At 32.5% G+C, this 18,603-nt stretch overlaps 3 protein-coding genes across 4 annotated transcripts; 1 reads left to right on the forward strand and 2 right to left on the reverse strand.

The window, feature by feature from the left end:
- Positions 1-1,565: 1,565 nt before the first annotated feature.
- Positions 1,566-4,570, reverse strand: LOC100797265 (uncharacterized). 2 transcript variants are annotated; one of them, XM_003556151.4, is made up of 3 exons: positions 4,409-4,570; positions 3,993-4,063; positions 1,566-2,469 (listed from the first exon to the last, which is right to left on the reverse strand). In XM_003556151.4, exons 1-3 carry the CDS (start codon positions 4,461-4,463, stop codon positions 1,888-1,890), a joined length of 708 nt encoding a protein of 235 aa, XP_003556199.1. In that variant the 5' UTR covers positions 4,464-4,570; the 3' UTR covers positions 1,566-1,887. The 2 variants fall into 2 exon arrangements, with proteins under 2 accessions (XP_003556199.1, XP_006606220.1); XM_006606157.3 differs by having other exon boundaries at positions 3,993-4,068; positions 4,409-4,546.
- A 1,867-nt stretch (positions 4,571-6,437) lies between these two features.
- LOC100797815 (uncharacterized) lies at positions 6,438-14,294 on the forward strand. Its single transcript, XM_003556152.5, has 7 exons — positions 6,438-7,139; positions 7,549-8,322; positions 10,068-10,420; positions 11,786-11,997; positions 13,118-13,374; positions 13,468-13,646; positions 13,768-14,294. The coding sequence occupies exons 1-7, from the start codon at positions 6,899-6,901 to the stop codon at positions 13,849-13,851; spliced, it is 2,100 nt and encodes a 699-aa protein (XP_003556200.1). The 5' UTR covers positions 6,438-6,898; the 3' UTR covers positions 13,852-14,294.
- Positions 14,295-15,486: 1,192 nt separating this feature from the next.
- LOC100798347 (isoliquiritigenin 2'-O-methyltransferase-like) lies at positions 15,487-17,185 on the reverse strand. The gene is made up of 4 exons (NM_001254045.2): positions 16,723-17,185; positions 16,249-16,562; positions 16,065-16,129; positions 15,487-15,931 (listed from the first exon to the last, which is right to left on the reverse strand). The coding sequence occupies exons 1-4, from the start codon at positions 17,127-17,129 to the stop codon at positions 15,635-15,637; spliced, it is 1,083 nt and encodes a 360-aa protein (NP_001240974.2). The 5' UTR covers positions 17,130-17,185; the 3' UTR covers positions 15,487-15,634.
- Between the last annotated feature and the right edge of the window lie 1,418 nt (positions 17,186-18,603).

An 18,603-nucleotide genomic window follows, 5' to 3' on the forward strand; every position in this document is an offset into this window, starting at 1 on the left:
TTTTTTTAAAATACTAAAATTGTCCCTGCGCTTTTTTCGCATTTGTGATGGGTGTGTATGAGGGTAGTCCGTAAATCGTACTAATCAAGTTGATCCGTAAGGTTGATATGGATCAAATTGATCCGTAAGGTTGATACAGATCAAGTTGATCCGTAAGCCTTTTATGGAACAATACGAATCAACTTGATCCATAAAAATTTTACGGATCAACTTAAATGACTTACGGATCAAGAATATTTTCGTCATTTTACCTTAAGTGATGGTGCACCAGCAATAATGCTGGGTGCACCTAGCAACACTCCTTTTATTAATTGCTGACTTTGTTGGAGATGAGAATAAGCCCAAAGATTTGGTTGTGACTTGAATCAAACCTGTTTAATTTTGAGGTTGAATTACGAGTTTTAATATCTGGACATATTGACTCATTAATTTGTATTAAATTATTAATATATATATATATATATATATATAAGTAATTAATTCAAGTTGTTGCAGCTAAGATGGTTATAGAGCATCTATTTTGTTTTTTAATTTGTTTCAAATTATTTTAGTTTTAGTTGAAATTTCAGTTGCATTACTCATTTGATTATTTGGGAATGTTGGAATTTTCAAACTATCATGTAATAGTTTTAGTTTTTGGGTTTTTAGGCTTTGTAGGTATAGTATTTTTTTTTATCATATTTTAATTTTTAAACCATGTTTAACATAGTATCTTAGTCTATGTGATGATGACAAATAGACAATAATGTGATTTCTCTCCTAATTTTTTTTCACTATTTGACTACACTTAATAATAATAAGTAATGTATTACAATATTTCATTTAATAAAAATTTTATCTTATAAAAAATATGACAGTTTAAAAAAGAACAAACAAAATTAAATGTTTTGATCCGTTGACTTAACCCAAATTATTTACAAACGAGTTGATTTTGATTGAATTTTATTTTTTTCTTGAAAAGTCAACCCAAACCAACTCGTTTAAATTTGATTGGATTAGATCACATATTTAACCAAACCCAAACCAAACTGACTCACTTACCATCCTATTCTTAATCCTTATTTAATGAATCTCACTTAAATTTTTTAGTTTTTAATAATTTCTAAACAATAAACAGAATATATTAAAAAAATTGTTAGAAAATATGTTGTTATCACTTCTTTATCTATGTCACAAATATACTCTTTTTATACAAATTGAACGTAAAAACCCTGCAGACCAAAAAAAGTTGTAAATTTTTCCCTTTATTCTACCTTTCAATATTTAATTATGAATAAAATCAAATTAAAATGAAATAAAATTAAGTTACCATCCATTATTTAAATATTATATTATGATAGAATTAAAACAGATTAAAAAAAACCTAATACCATTGGAAGAGAAGAAAAAGAGACGCATTAAACAGAATGAAAATACCTTACATCATGTTCCATTTTATTGCGTCTTTTTTTTAATCTCATTTTATTCCATCTTATGCAATACACACAATAAAAACCTATAATCATTTTATTTCATTCTAGTCTATTCCATTTCATAGGGAGAGGAGATCTGCATTAGAGTTACAATTATATCAACATAGGATCAAATATTATGTAAGAGTCCATCAACAATAAAACCTCTTCAGACAAAAGGAACATAATTTACAAACAAACTTATTGTGATTTACTTCATTCCATGGTCTGGACACTACAGCAATAATCATAATTTCAAAATCATCCTCTTCAACTTGAGAATGAATTACTTCTTGCCACTTTGCATCATAGAAAGTGAGAAACTTTCTTCACATACAACTCTGCCTTCTATTGTTGGAGAGGGTGGATGAATGAACAAAGCAATTATGCAGCAGTCAACTAATGTTGCAAAAAGATACATCTCTCATCCAATCACCTAGAAGCGAGCCCAGCATCTAGTGCATTGTGCAATACAGTCTCCCTTACAATCAACATTATAACCCAAAACTTTTGGATTTCTAAGGAGAAGTTTCCTAAGAGAATTTCCCTTAATACTCCACTGCTCCTCCAGGATCTTTACATTGCCTTTCAACTCTTCCTCTAAATTACATCCAAGAACTTCTGGAAACTTTTTAAGCAAAATGGACAGATCATCGTCAGAAAGATTTAAACTCCTCAGATAGTCTAATACTCCATTTACTGTCTTTAATTTTGGAACTTCCTTACTACGTTCTTCTCCCCAGTAAGGGGAATGAATAAGACCAAATGCTTTTCCAAGTATCTTGTCCTTTTCTTCATCACTAAAGTTAAATGCAGAAAGAGCTTGTTTACATGCTTCCCACATGCTTTGATCCTCATTACTTGTGATTATATTTTCTATCTGTGCAGTTGAGTGCAATATCCATTGTTTGGAAGAAAGATTCGAGGTCCATGTTTCTGCTGCTACACTTGGTGAAAATCTACAAGAAAATCTCATATTTGGCAGTGGAATACTTGATGATGCGGCAGCAAGATCAGTCTGCATGATCATTATAATTTTCAGACTCGGACGACTATTATTAGCCTTGCGTATGAAATTTATACACAATTTTGGGATAAATAAAAAAAAACAGAAATGTAAGTTGAAATACATTTTATGAATGTGTAATATTATTGTCTGTGATGTGTGAAGACAGAATAAATAGCCCAATTGCCGCATGATTAGATTCAAATCTCTACACTGTTGTAACTCAAGGAGAATTGTCAAAACATGACTTCGGTACAGTTTAAGAAAAGGTTCAGATAAACAGCGTATACATTTTTTTTTAAAAAAAATATGGGAGCTCAATACTTAGGCCTTCAACTCCGATATTTAACTCTTCAAGAAGCAAGATGAGGATGGGACACCATAGAACAAAGAACAGTGAATTTTACTTTTCTGAAGTTTCTACACAGAATATTTTAAAAACTGGTATTCAGTTGTGAAAAAAATAGTATTCTCTAGCAGCATTTCAAAGTCTTGGATTTTCAGTTCTGGATCTTCATCTCTTTCTTAATGTGCAAAATTATGAAGTTCCTTGCTAGCCGTTATAGGATAGGGAGTAAAAAATGTAACATATGTTAGGTAACTAAGCATTTTTGCAAAGCCTGAAATTCCACCAACAAAAATACAAAACCATGAAAGCATTCTTATACACTTCAATCCAAGAAGAAAGACATCTGGATATCAAAATTCAGCTTATGGGAAGTTAAACATGTCAGCACAGTATTCAATACAAAATCTCCATGATAATAGAATGAATGCATACTGACGGATTCCTCTTTTAGGACAAAATAGCATTCACTCTTCAGTTTATAATAGCATAAACTAGTACCCGTTTTCTGAATAAATAACCATCCAAAAACATTGAGACGGCCATCATTCAGCCAGCTTGATGGATTATGAACAATGAAAAGGCTAACATAGTCCTATCCAAAGCAAAGATGGCAAACTTTAAACCCTTGACTTGCCAACGAAAAACATTAGCCATCAACCGACTTCTCTCCAATTTCCACATAGCAAGCAAACACAAATACACAATAACCAACCGGACAAAACTTACATACAGTTCCTTAGGTGCTTTTGGTGATGTTTTCCAATCAGAATTGGAGTTTCGCTTCAGTAATCTTTGTTAACCTTTAATGCAAACCTTTATTTCACGGATAATTTTGATTGAAGGACAGCACCAAAAGTGCCTATAGAACAGCATCTAAGTTTTGTCCTGGCCAAAATTCAAAGAAGCTGTCTTCTACACTTGCCTACATCATCACTATTTACATTATTACTGATGACAGAACAAGAGAATCCCCAATTCCTAATTACAACCCACCTTTTACTGATTAACATCCATTCTAAACTTTTAACAAAACCGCTTTCAATCTTTCCCTGGAAATGCCCATAAAGAAAATTATAAATATGAATTTTGTTTTATCAATCATTCCACATAAACCAACCATTTCCAAGCAAACATACACATAAACTACAAAAAGAAAGAGAAAAAACAGATTTTAAAATGCATTTACCTTGCAATAGCAAAACTGTGCTGAAGAATCAATAATAAGTAAAGGGGAATTCAACCTCTTTCCTAGCATCCCTGCACTAGCAAAATAACACATAAGTATCGGATTATAGTAAACAGTAGTAAATTACAATATGGGGGAGATAAGAAAGTGAAAAACAAAAAAGGGTACCCAATAAAAGCAAAAACAACTTCTCCCACCTACACTACACCATTAAGATTAAAGCAAAGTCAACGCTCTATAAAAGTCACAAAAAATCAATGACACCCAAAAAGCAAATTCCTCATATTCCCCGTGTTGAGTTCAGATTTTGAATGTGATAAATAGAACCAGAATTTCCCGTGTTCAAAGAAAAGGACAATAAATGAAAGAATAGCAAAGAAGAGGAAGAAAAGGATTGGAAAGTTGAAGGTACCAACCAGAGCGTCGAGAACAAGGAGGCAGCGTCAAAGATGCGAACTTGAGACTATCCATCGACGCTCTTATGCTTCTTCGCTAATTCGCTTACCCAACACCATAACCAAAAAATACTGTTTTGTGGAGTTTTGAGGTTGTAGTTCTACGTTTTGGTGGTTCAGAAAATTACACATAAACCTTTTTTTTTAAATATATATATATATATATATATATATATATATATATATATATATATAATTTCAAGATTCGAATATCTGACATCAAAGATTAAATTTTAATGTAAATACCCAAATTAATACATGAGAGCTCACAAATTGATATAGTAAAGTTTTTGAATAAGAAAAAATATAACAAATTAATTCTAAACATAATTTAATGGTGACGAAAGTAACTTCATAGATTTATCATATTTTTTGAAAATTCATAAATTAAATTTATATTTTTTATATTTTAATAATTAATTTATCATTAAATTATACTTTGAGAATGAATTTAACTATTTATTCTAAAATTTAGATAGATTACAAATTAATTATTAGTAAGTATAACTTAAAAAATAAAACTTATGATAGTATTATTCTTCAATCAGAAGTGATATTTTTTTTAATGTTGTCCAATCTTTTTCATTTTAAAAATGTAAAAGTATTTAAATACTAAATATTATTATTTTTAACTATTTTTAAATTAACTTTATTCCATTTTAGACAAATATTTTAAAATAAAACATATGAAAGGAATGAATTCAACATAAAGTGTGTAAATGTTCTTAATAATTTACCTATTATTTTATATCTTTAATTAATATTTAAAATAAATAATCATAATTTATCTTATATAAAAAATTGTTTGTGTGCTTTATTTTCTATTTAATTAATTATATGAAAATATTTTGTTAGTATAATATGAATATCATAACTTTTTTTTTAACCATATGCATATTATAATTTTAGTTACATTGTTTTATATAAAATAAATATAATAATGAAATTAACATTTTTAATTCATAAATTTTGCATTTTTTTTCTTAAAGAAACTTGATGAATGATGTTGTTTTAATTTATGCTTTTATTTTTATTGATTTTTTTGCCTAAATATGTCTATGATATTAAAATTAAGCAAACCTAAAAATAATAAAAAGATCAAGATAAAATAAACAAAAAGGAAACTAATTAAATTTCATATTTAATAAATAATTATTATGTAGTAAAATAAAAAAGTAATTTAGTGAAAATAAAAAATGATTTAAATTATCCAAGATAATAAAATAACAAGTAGTATTAAGAAAAAATGTAAACATTATACAAAATCTCATTTAACAACTTGTGAGTTTTTTTTTTCTATAACATCATATACAAAATTGTATTAAAAAAAACTGTGCAAGTGAAAAATCTTTGGAGAACTAATTTCTCAGTTTGTAAAATATTTTATATTATTTATGTATTATTTGGATAAATATATATACTTTTATTTTTGGGTGAAAAAATTATGGTGACCGTATTATTTTAAAATTATTTTTCGCCTATGGCACGCCATATGTTCTTTTGAAGGAAAATGATGCTTTCCTGGAGTTGCTTCATTTATAGTACATCATTTTCAAGGTTTTAGTACAGTAAAATCTCTTCTCTTTCCGCAACTAAAGTTCATCTTTGTTTAATCAAATAAAACTTTATTATGCGAGATCTTCCAAAACTGGATCAAATCAAACCATGATAAAAAAAATTAAACGATGATCTATTTTCCGAAACTAGAAATTGATCTACTATGTGAGATCTTCTAAAACTAGATCAAAACACAATAATATATATTTAATAGAACCCAGAAGATAATTAATAATGAAAGAAATATTATATATTTACAGTTTCCTTCAATCAACTTTTATAATAATTATTTTAAAAATAATATTAATGATGATTTATGATTCAACGAAAATATCTGTATAATACATTATTATTAAACTTATTAATAATTAACATATTAATCAAATCTCACATATTTCTCTATAGTATATATCAAAGTGGAAAAGGAAAAGAAAGAAAACAGAAAGTTCAACCCAATCTTTAAATCCCAATCATTAAAAGATTATACCCTTTATTGTCCTCTAATTTCAGGGGAAAAATAAAACCCATTTTCGCCCCAGTCCCCGGCGGCGCACCGTCGCCGGCAACCCTTTCTCTCTCTTATTTACTCTTCGTCTGCTTTGCTCATACATATCCTCCATTTTTTTTTTGCATTAATAAAAAATTGAAAACTCAAACCATTTTTTTCTTCTTCTCGCAATCAAAAAACACACACAAATCAACCTTCGTCTTCCATCGCTTGCTTCACACTCTTCTTCACCTCTCACCCACCGAAATCTACACCACCCCATCACACCAAAGTGTCCAAGTTTGAATCTTTGAGGAAAACGAGCACGTGGGTAACGGTGCTTGTTAGAGAGAGAAAGAGAAACAGTGTGTGTGCGTGTGTGTGAAACTGTGAATCATTGTTATGGTATGGCTCAGCAGAGGCAATCGGGAATGGAGAGGTTTGGGGTGAGAGATCTGCACCACGCCAACGGCGCCGGCGATCACGTCGCCGTCGGGATTCGCGGTGGCGCCGCCCTCAAGCAGCCGCGGCTCCGGCGATCGGCGCGATCGGACAGGGCCACTCACCTGTCGGTGGCCGCAATCCTCGTTTTCCTCTTCCTCGTACTTGTCGTCACTGTGCTCGTATTCTCTTACATTTCTAGAGACGGTGAAGTTCTGCTTTCAATGAGTCTTTTCTTTTTCTTTCTCTTTCTTTCTTTCTTTCTCTCTTTTATCACATTGCCTTTGTTTTCTATTGGGGGTTCTTGAGCACCTATGCGAGTCAACATTGTGGGTTTTGCATGAACCTGAGTGTGATTTCTTGTTTGGTTGCTGGGGTGGGAGAGGGCTTTTGAATCTGTGATTTTTCTTGTTTAATTGTTTGGTTTGGGTTTTTCAGTTGGTTGAATTGGGGCTAGGTTATTCGGGGAAGTAATAGATTGAGTTCTATGGTTTCATTTGTTGTGTCGGTGACCAAATGTTTGCTTTTGCTTCATCATCTTAGTTCATTTTGTTGTTATTAATTTTTTAGATTAGTTTGTTTCTGGCTTTTTAAGATTGTAAATCTGTGGTTGCAGAAATAAGTAACAATGGTGGCGATAGTGATGATTTAAAGAGTGATTCTGATTTTCTTACAAATGTACCACGGATCCAGAGGAAGAAAGTCCTTGACTTTGGGCATGGCTCTGGGGGACATGGCCGGGATTCGAGATATTGGGATAGGGATGATAGGAGAAGGGATGGTGATTACGGCGAGGATATGATGGAGCAGACGAGTAAGGATCATGGAGATGAAAATGCTGAAGATGATGCTTCTGTAAAGACGGATCATGATTCAAAGTCTTCTCAGGATGGTTTACAGCGGAGAGGTGATGGCTTGTATAATGAAGCTGGACGTCATGAGTTGAAAAGGTATGAGGCAGAATATGAGGCTTCTTTGAAGAATCTGGGACACTCCACTGAAGATGATGGGAAAGTGTCGCATGACACTGATCTGGAAAAGAAGAATGCAGCGGATGACATTGATGATGAATATGATGACTTTTTTGATTTTCACGATGCTCAAATGGAAGATTCTGGTGATAGCAAAAATATGAAAGTAAAACATTCTAATTCTAGTGTGCTAAGCTTGGACAATGAGGTTCAGAAACAGAAAGAACCTAATGATTCTTTTGATGAGGAAAACAACGATGATGTTACTTCTGAAGATGTTGAAGGGACATCTTCCTTTAATAAAAAAAAATCTCATGATGGAAAAACAAATGCTAAACATGCAAATCCTTCTAATGGACAATCAACTAGAAAATCACATCCTGAAACAAAGAAGAAAGCCAAACGACGCAAATTTTCAGGTGAAATTCATTGTTTCTGTTGGCTTTTTAGTATATCATGCAAATTATTTTAGTTGTATTAAATTCCTTTCAAAAGTCATTTGCATCTGTATTCAGTATCAATATTTATTTGTTACTCACATTACTTGCATGGGCATTGACTAAGCATTGGAATTTTTAATTGGAAGTGATTTACCTCCAAACCAGTGAATACTTGGAAACTTTTTAGTCAATATACATCTCATTACTTGGGTCGGTTCAACCATAGAATTAGAGTGTGACAGCATCATAACTACCTTAAGTTTTATATCAAAAGATGCTGAAATAATTGTTCAACTGTTCTGATTAAAAATGGAACATTCTACATTCAAGATGTCAGAATCATTGCTCGTGTTGCTTGGTCCCTCCTGGTTTTCATTTTATTTTCTATTCAATGAAAAGAGCAAGGGGCATGAGGAACTTATGTAGATTATAGTTAGTTTGAGTTCTTATTATTTTGTTCAGTGGCTATAAATTTTGTAAATGAATTTTTATTATGCTCCATAATTGTTCTTCTGCTTCATTGGTTACCTGCTTTATGCCATTTGGTGAGCTACAGAGAACATTTGTTGAATCTCCAGCTTATGATTAAATTAGCATAATACTCATGGTCTACAAATGTAGTGGTTCTGAATCATCTGATCAATTTGTTGATCACTCCATCTGAACACTGGAGCCAAATATTTTAGGCTGATTATCAGTAGAAAAGTGGCAAGTTTCTGGGTCTATTTGAAGTCTAAGGACAAAATATGTGAATACTCTATTTATTAATGCCTTTTTAAGAAGTGTTTAGGACTTTTTTCATTTCTGGTCTGTCAATCCGTAGATGATTACCTAGATATGGAAGTTAAAATGAAATCACATGGCGAATACAAGTTTAAATTATATCTTACATCTGCAATATTTTGAGGGCGGGACAGTACAGGACGGCATGTTTATTATATTCAGAATAACAGATAAATTGGTCTTCTATATCTAAGGTGTACTGAATGTGTGTCTGAACAAGATCACACAGCTCTGATACCAAAACCCACATTTTATGATGGAACCAGAGTCTATCTTAGATCCACTAATAGGCCACCTACTATATTGTCCATGCACCAAGCCCAAAAGTGTTAGGCATGAAGGGGGTGTATTGGGAAAAAACCCAAGTCCTACATCGGTTAGACATAGTGCCAAGATAGAGTGTATAAGACTATAAGTTGGGGGTAACCCTCACCCTACAAGCTGGTTTTGTAGAGTTGAGTTAGGGCCAAACCACATTGTAAGAGGTCTAATCAAGATGGTTTCTAACTTGTTAAACATTATACAATATTTAAAAACTATGATGTTTTTCGTATTTAAGTAGATCTCTGGTTTAAATTGATTGCATAGGAATGTGTACAATTATGGTTTATGTGTGATTAGATTACTTTTTTCTCTTCACTTCCTGCTGTCACCTTTTTTTCTTATGTAACCAAGTTTGACAAAATTTACTAAATGATGTTCTTAAAATTGATTTAGAATCACTAATATTTACTAAGTTTGACAAATTAATATAGTTTACAAATGGTTCCAATTTTATATAGCTATATCTAATTGGTTTTATTTTAGTCTGTTTTAAGGCCACTTTTAGATTTTCCAAACACTCCTAGAGGGGTTTTGTTCATGATATCTCCATTTTTTTCACTAAAGTATAAAATGAAGAAAAGAAAGAAGCTGTTCTTGACATGCCACCTATTTTACAGGATCCTGTGAGATGAAATTGTTAAACTCGACTTCGCAGCTTGTAGAACCACTAGAAAGTCGAAAATTTTCAAGATTTAACTTACAGTACACAGAGACAGAAGAGAAGCCCCTGGGAGATGAACAATGGGTGCCCAGATTTGCAGGTCATCAGAGCTTAGAAGAGAGAGAAAGTTCATTTTTGGCACGTGATCAGCAAATAAACTGTGGTTTTGTTAAAGGTCCTGAAGGGTCTCAAAGCACTGGATTTGACTTGACAGAAGATGATGCAAATTACATCAGCAGGTGCCACATTGCTGTGATTTCATGCATATTTGGAAATTCTGATCGCTTGAGGACCCCAGCCACCAAAACAGTAATGCTTCTACTTTATCTTCTATTTCAGTTTGTGGGGTTGGAGAGGTGTTTGGAGTTGAAAAATCATGTGTGAATTTTCCAGTAAAATATTACTTTTTTTTGGTATAGTAAAATATTTCTTTATTTCAAGTTCCATTCACATACAAATGACAATGCTTTATTCACTGTGCTGCATCTATAATTATTCTGATCTAAATCTGTTTTGAATTTTGATTATAAGATTGCTCAAAAGTCTCTAGTCTGTAGGAATTGGACACCAATTGTTTGTGTTTTGACATGGTTTTAAGCATATGCCTCCGTGTTTGTTGTTTGGATAATTCCTCCCCAAGGAATTTCTCTGGTCCTAACATTTGACATGAACATGATAAGTTGTAATTAGTCGGTTGTGTCCTTAACTTCTGGACTAAACATTGATTTGACTTTTGAGAATACTGTAGTAAGCTGCTGGGATCCAATTGCAAGGTATGGGATTTGAGTTCCATGTTAGAAGTATGGGATTTTGGTGCGAGGTTTATAAGGCCTTGGACTCTCCGACAGTCCAATTATAACGGCTAACTTTTGTAGTGTGGTTCTCCTAATGTTCTTATTAATTTGTAATTTGGTATCAATAGTTTTTCACCATATGTCTCAACTGCAAACAAGTGGTGTGAGTGGTAACTCTAGCATTGCAGTGCTTGCCCAAAACTAATCAAAGGGCAAGTGCACAGCTGGCCTGCATAGGTGCCAAGGTTGCAATGCGTGGTGGGATGTTAGGATCCCATTTCAAGGTATAGAATGAGTCTCGCATTGGAAGTATGGGATTCTAGTGTGGATATAAGGCCCTGAGCTCTCCAACTATAACGAATGACTTTTGTGGTGTGGTCCTCCCAAGGAGAATATCATAGGCCCACAAAGACACATGAACTTTTCAGCAATAAGATAAGCAGATATTTGGGAATTGATTGGAATGCTATAATTACTTGCAGAAACTGAAAGGCATTCAACATTAACATTCAGCAATACTTAACACGCAGTAGGAGAAAAATAGGTTTCCCTGTAAAAGTTGGGTATTAGATGTTTGGCTTCACAGCTGGGAAAAAATGGATACTCTCTTATTCTTTCAAATTTGTAAATTGCCTAGGTGCCTAGGTTTAAGGTACAAAAGATTTTATCCACACAGCATTACCCACTGATATAGTAATTACTTACCTTTCTCAAAATTGATTTTTTTTTATTAGCATTGAGTTTTTGGTTTTCAGAGTTGTTTGTTAGAACTATTGAAATCTTAAGGACAGAGCTTCTTACATGTGGCTAACCATAAACTTTTGCTGTAATTGCCACAAAATATGTTTTATTGCATTGATCTAAGTCATCATGATTTCAGGTCACTCGATTGTCAAGGAAGAATGTCTGCTTTGTGATGTTTACTGATGAAATTACAATACGGACACTTTCTTCAGAAGGTCATGTGCCTGATAGAATGGGTTTCATTGGCTTTTGGAAATTAGTGGTAGTGAAGAATCTACCCTATGATGATATGCGGAGAGTGGGCAAAATTCCTAAGTTATTGCCGCATCGACTTTTTCCTTTTGCAAGGTGAGACTGATATGATAAAACATGTGTTCTTTTGAATTTGCCAGTATTGATTTAGATGATGCTTTAATCATGGCAACTGCTTGGTGGCATTAAACACCAAGACAGATATGTTGATGTGATAGATTTTGAGAGAATGTAAAATTGAGTTTATCATTGATCTGAAAAATGATTAGACAAGTTACAACCAACAGTGTCATCTCTATATAGAGAGAGACTTAACTGTAAACTAACCCTGACAGTTACTAACTAACTACAGTTAGTAACTGTAACTACCTGACAGCTAGTGACAGCTCACTGACAGGTAACTAACAGAACTAACACTAAGTAAAAGTCAATATAGTGGAGTAAGAATACTCTAATATGATGATGTATCACTTTAAAATGAAATGGTGAAAAATTGATTTAGGTGGTTTTGGCATTTGATTCTTTATTATGAATGTAATTGTAGACCAAGCTGTTACTGTTAGTGTTGGAAGGAGGAAGGTAAAGTAGAAACTATAGAGTGTGATAGTAGTATAGACCTAACTATTAGGTTTTACTACTGATAAAGAACCTTATACTTGTACAAAGCTAAAAGGTTATTGCATGATGAATCCTTGATGGGATTGAATGATGAACGAGATTTATGTGGAGTATTATGTCAATTTTGATTAATGATTTATTGGCTTGAATATACATGGAATTACGGCTTCGTTATACTTGTGGATGCTGCTGTGTTTTTCAATGTTTTAAAAGTTGGAGGTGTTTCTATGAAAATTCCAGACTGCCTTGGTATGTAATTACGGTTAATGCTTAAATTTTAGTGATTCTTTAAGTTCCCCAACCTTCCTAGCCTAAACTGACTTAGAAAATGAATCTGTGTGAATTTCCTAATTTTAGAATCTTGGTTTTTGGAGCAGTCAAGTCCTTATTTCAGTGGGGATTAACAAAATTACAAATCCATTTTTTATGTAGTTTTCTGTACATAGGTATCTTAAATCTTAAAACAGGTTTCTTATTGATTTTCTTGTTATAAGTTGATTATTTAGTTACTTTCCATTTTGTATACAATTTTCTTATTTTCATTTTCTTATGTGTTCTATAATTTATGACTTTGCTTTTCTTTCAAATTTCTTTTCAGGTATTCAATTTGGTTGGATAGCAAATTACGGCTGCAGCTTGATCCTTTACTTATCTTGGAATATTTTTTGTGGCGAAAGGGTTATGAATTTGCAATATCCAATCACTATGATCGGCATTGCGTGTGGGAAGAAGTTGCACGGAACAAGAAATTGAACAAGTATAATCATACAGTCATAGATGAACAATTTGCATTTTACCGGGCTGATGGACTGGAAAAATTTGATGCATCAGATCCAAATAAGCTTCTTCCAAGCAGTATGTTCTGTTAATGATTTTTGTTTTTCTTCTGTCAATTCTCGAAATTTGTTGATTAAATGTACTGAAATGACTTATAATATCTTTTGACAGATGTACCTGAAGGTTCTTTTATTATCAGAGCACACACTCCGATGTCAAATTTGTTTTCCTGTCTGTGGTTCAATGAAGTTGACCGGTTTACCCCTCGTGATCAGCTGAGTTTTGCATATACTTATCAGAAGCTGAGAAGGATGAATCCGGACAAACCTTTTCATCTGAATATGTTCAAGGTGAAGAAACTTAAGCACAGCTACATGTTGATAGTTTCTTTGCGTTGTGTCGTAAGGTAGATGCTCTAGTGGTAGTGATGAAAGTAGCATTTAATGTTTTTTCTTGTCTTTTTATGTCCAGGACTGTGAAAGGAGACACATAGCCAAGCTGTTCCGTCATAGGTTGGACGAGAAGAGGATAAATCGTCAAAAAACAACAGAATAACGCGAGTTTTTATTAACATTTTTATTGCTATTGAGCTTGATATGATGTACTTGGCCACCAGTTTCTTCTATATCTGTTGAAGTTGTGATTCCCTGCTGCTGGCCATCTGCTGCAGAGTTTGTGTCACAATTCACATGATGATTCAGTGACTTATGCTTCAGCACAGGTGTTTACCATGGAAGTGAAGTGGTGTTTCTCTACAGTGCTGCTGTGCCATCCATGGAAACATAATTTTGTGGTTATGTTTTATCATATCCCTTCTCTTGTATCCATCCATTTGTGACATAATTCATTTATGCCTTGGGAGCCAAGCAAAGCTCCCTCACCATTACTTCCACGACTATGGCCCCAGCTCATATTTCTTTTCTAATTTGGGATTGTTTGTATGTAGAAATTTTTGACAGGCCATTCATACGTTAGAAATCTGACTCGTGATTCTTATTGATTTTATTACTAAATATTTCATTATACTAGCCCGGATAAGTTGTTAAATTAAATGTGTACCACTCTCTACTAAACTCCTTCCCTCCCCAAATTTCCCACCTTCTCTCTATCTTCCTTTGTTTTGAGGTTACTACTTGGTGCCATGCAGATAGTTTGCACTTTGCATCTCAAAAAAGTAATATTGGCCTATTCTAGAAGACACTATCGCTTTACACCGTTTTGTATAGTAACATTTTTGTATCTCGACCGTGATGTTGACTGTGGTCCTCCTTTTTGGGTTGAAGTGTCCTGTTAGGTGAACTAAACCTCTGGCTTAATTTAAAACAAATAGATTCAAGTATTATTTTGAATTTATTTCACAAGTTTCCGACATGTAGTCGATTGAAATGAGGTTTTAACTACAATAATTATGAGCATATGGATTATTGTTTAGGAGTTTTAAAATAAAGTTTAAAGCAATCAGAATTAATTTTAAAAGAAATTTGAGAAAGAAAGCAATTTTTTTTTTTTTAATTTGTACATGAAGCAAGATTAACTCTAAGTACTAGACATATAAAGTTTTTAAAAGAAGGTTCTTTCCTTATGTACCTCATCTCAATCAAAATTAAACTTCAACAAAAATAAAAGTAATAAACTTAATGTTTTAAATATATTTCGGTCCTTGTTTTTTATCTCAATTTTTGTTTTCATCTTTATATTTAAAATCTTGGTTTTTAGTCATTAAAATTTTATAAACTTAGGTTTCAATCCTCATAGTTTTATTTTATTTTGATTTGGCCTTTATAATTTTATTTTACTTACATTTTAGTTCATCCAATATCTTAAACATTGGTCTAATGCTATCATACTAGTGACTGTACAATTGTTACAACATTATTTAATGTTATTATTTGATAATAAAGACTAAACTAAAAAATAAATTTAAAGGATTAAATTTTTTAAAATAAAATTGAAATTAAAATTCTTTATTTTATTGGAACCAAAAGATTATTTAAATCTATTATTAATGTGATTATTTATTTATTTATTAATTAATTAAGAAATATTTTTTTTTATATTTTTAAGGTAGTTATTATCAAATTTAACAAATTTAACATTTGTGTTAATTTGTAACTGAACATGGTAAAACGAGTTTTAGATAGTTAATATATGTATTAATTTTTTATTAATAAAAAATATATAGGAAAAAAATATTTAAACCAAAATCAATTTATTTTAATATGCATAAACGTTACATCACATGAAAGTGGAAAGTACAACAAGAAAGTGGTGACCTAGAGCTCAGATGAAGGTCTTTATTATCAGTTTGCTCTTAATACTTTTATCTTAAAATTCTAAGCTATTTGTAAAATTCCATCACTCCCAGACTAGAGAAGGCACGACAAGCAACTTGAAAATTTGAAAATCCAGAGAGCTTACACAAAGTCTCATATTGTTTCTGAGTTCTTTCCCTTCCACCAACAGTGATAAACATGAGGTTGTCAAGAGTGGAAACAAGCTGGGATTCTTCAGTTGGTTCGGGTTCTTCTGGCAATATGAACTCCACCACAATCACCTTCCCATTTGGAGACAATGCTTTGTGACAATTCCTCAGAAATTCTATGCATTTTTCGTCTGACCAATTGTGGCATACAGCCTACAACAATATCATCAAGGACAGAAAAAGAGTTACCACCTTAACAATGAGATACTTAGATTAATATATCAGGTCTCTCATGTGATGAGTGATGACCATAGAAATATAGGGTTTACTATATGTGTATACTAACCTTCAGTATTATGGCGTCACCCTGTGGAACTCTTGCAAACATATCGCCTCCAACATGCTCAATCCCTTAACAAAATTTGGTTCTTTGCTGATTAGTAACTTGACAGTTTAAAACTGAAAGTAGAAGTATGTTTATATCAATTAATATTTTGATATATTTGTCATAAAACACTATAATAGGCTACCTGGAAGGGGTGGTGCATTTTCAATCACTTGGGGAAGATCAAAGTTAATTCCTTTAATTAAAGGGTATTTGGAGATTATCATTTTTAGATTTTGTCCATTGCCACCTCCTACGTCAACCAATGTTGATATTCCCTCAAATCCAGTGTATATTTCAAGTATTCTACTCATCTCTGTTGCACACAAGTTGGCCATTGACTTGTTAAAGATTTGGTTCATTTTTGGATCGTTTTCCATGTACTGGTACATTGTTACCCCATGAATTTTCTTGAACAAGTCAATGTCTGCATCAACCATGGCTTCCTTGAAGTTCAGCCTGGAAAGTTAAGAACATTGGAGCAAAGAAAGATTCTTTCATTTTAAAATGTACCAAAGACAATAATGATTATTTTTCTTTTCAAAATGCAACACATACATACATACATACATACACCTGTCCTCTATATGATATATGCAAAGGAATTAAAATCACTGACCAAACTTGTAAGAGTGGTGGATAACAGACAAATGCTGTGAATGAAGCCAAGTAGCCCCTAGTTCCGTCAGGGACAAAGTATTGTCCAACTTGTGAGAGTCCATAAACTGTTTCAGTGGCACCATGGTGTGTGGTGCGAGTGGAAGTAGTAAGAACAGAATAACTAGCAAGCAAACGCAGCATGCGGTCAAGCCTATTAGGCAGGTCAGGGTGTTGTGTTGGGAGCTTAGAAGCAATTTCATGGGATGACATAAAAGAACCAGCTGGTGTTGCCTTAGCAATGATCTCAAACAAGTTGAGCTCAATAGCAGCATTCAGTACTGCAGGGTACACTAGATTAGTACTAAGCAGCATTGCAGACAGACAAGCACCATCCTCAGTCTTGGTCATGACATTGGATTCCCCCATACTTGCTTCTTTTAATTTTGATGATCTTTTTTTGGTTAATGATGTGTTGTTGGCTTGCTTAGTTGCTCTCCAGTGTGTCCTTTTTATAGGCAAAACTTGCCTAAGATGTTATGCTGCGTAATTTGGTGGATAGTCGTAGTGGGGGGCTTTACCTACTCCTTGTGATTTTTTTCATTTTGAATCTTATTTGATTGGTTTTTTGTGGGCGGTGTTGGAATAACTAGTAACCAAGTCAAGGACTTCGACCGGTTTTTGCTGTTATTAATTTCATGTAATCAACAATGAATAAAAAGAGACTAGACTTAATTATTAGTAATGTTCCTGACAGATAAATTGAAAAAAATAAATACCGAATAGATATATTAGCCAAACGAAAATGATTTTTTCCCATCTAATGGTTGGATATGAATAATGGGTATAAGAAGAGAGAAATATAATCTTTGATATCGGTTGGAATTTGTGTCAGTCTTATTATTTTGAAAATGGAATCCAATATTCAGTGAAACTTAATATAAATTTCACCTAATAAAAAAGTGTATGGAAAGAAAAAAGTATTATTTTTCAAAATTTAATGTTCTTGTAACTTATGATTCCCTTGGGCGCTAATAGTATGATGTGAAAGAAGCCGAAGAAAACCCCAATCCCCAACCCCCCCTATAAAAAATAAATACATAAAATTACATTTCAATATTTTAAAACATATATACTCTCAGAATGATAGCATACTAAAGCATAACCGAGAAAACATGTATCTTGTGTTTGACTAGAAGGACATTAGATTTGATGCTTTATTGATTGTGGCTTGTCTTAGGTTTTCTTAATTTCTTTGTTTTATTTGAGTATTGCTATGCAACTTTGAATTTATGTACTATGTTTATCTTTCAGGGGAGGGGTTAAAAATTAAAATAATTTAAAAACTGTCTCCTGTGGACCAGAGGCGGTTTCCATTCAACAAAACTGAAAGGTATTGCTGCTTGATTTGTGATTCTAATTTCCTTGATTGATTCTATGGGTAAGGTTAAATAGCAACAAGTTCTTTTTAGTGATTAGGTGATTAGATAAGAGGGGGTAGCATGCTTCTTCTATATCTACCCCCACATTATTTGCTTCCATATAATGAATTGATAAATGAAAACAATCATGGCACGAAATAAGCTTGCAACCGTATTAAGGTAGAAAAAGAAATAAAACAATAAAAGCAACAATTTCTAACTGATCATGAAATTACATAAACATACTGATAAAATATAATAACCATACAAATAGGTAGATCTTATTTCAGAAGCATGAGGTGTGACTAGCGACCGAGAGATGAGAACACTTGACTTCTGGTGACTAGCATACATACATACATACATGTTTAGGGGATGTGCTGACCAGAACAAAATATAAATTTAATCGGTTAGTCAATAAAAAATAATTGTATAAGATTTTTAAAAAATAAATTTAAAAGTCAATAAATTTTTATTATAAT

The sequence above is a fragment of the Glycine max genome, chromosome 20 (assembly GCF_000004515.6).
Source record: "Glycine max cultivar Williams 82 chromosome 20, Glycine_max_v4.0, whole genome shotgun sequence".
Classification (NCBI taxonomy): Eukaryota; Viridiplantae; Streptophyta; class Magnoliopsida; order Fabales; family Fabaceae; genus Glycine; species Glycine max.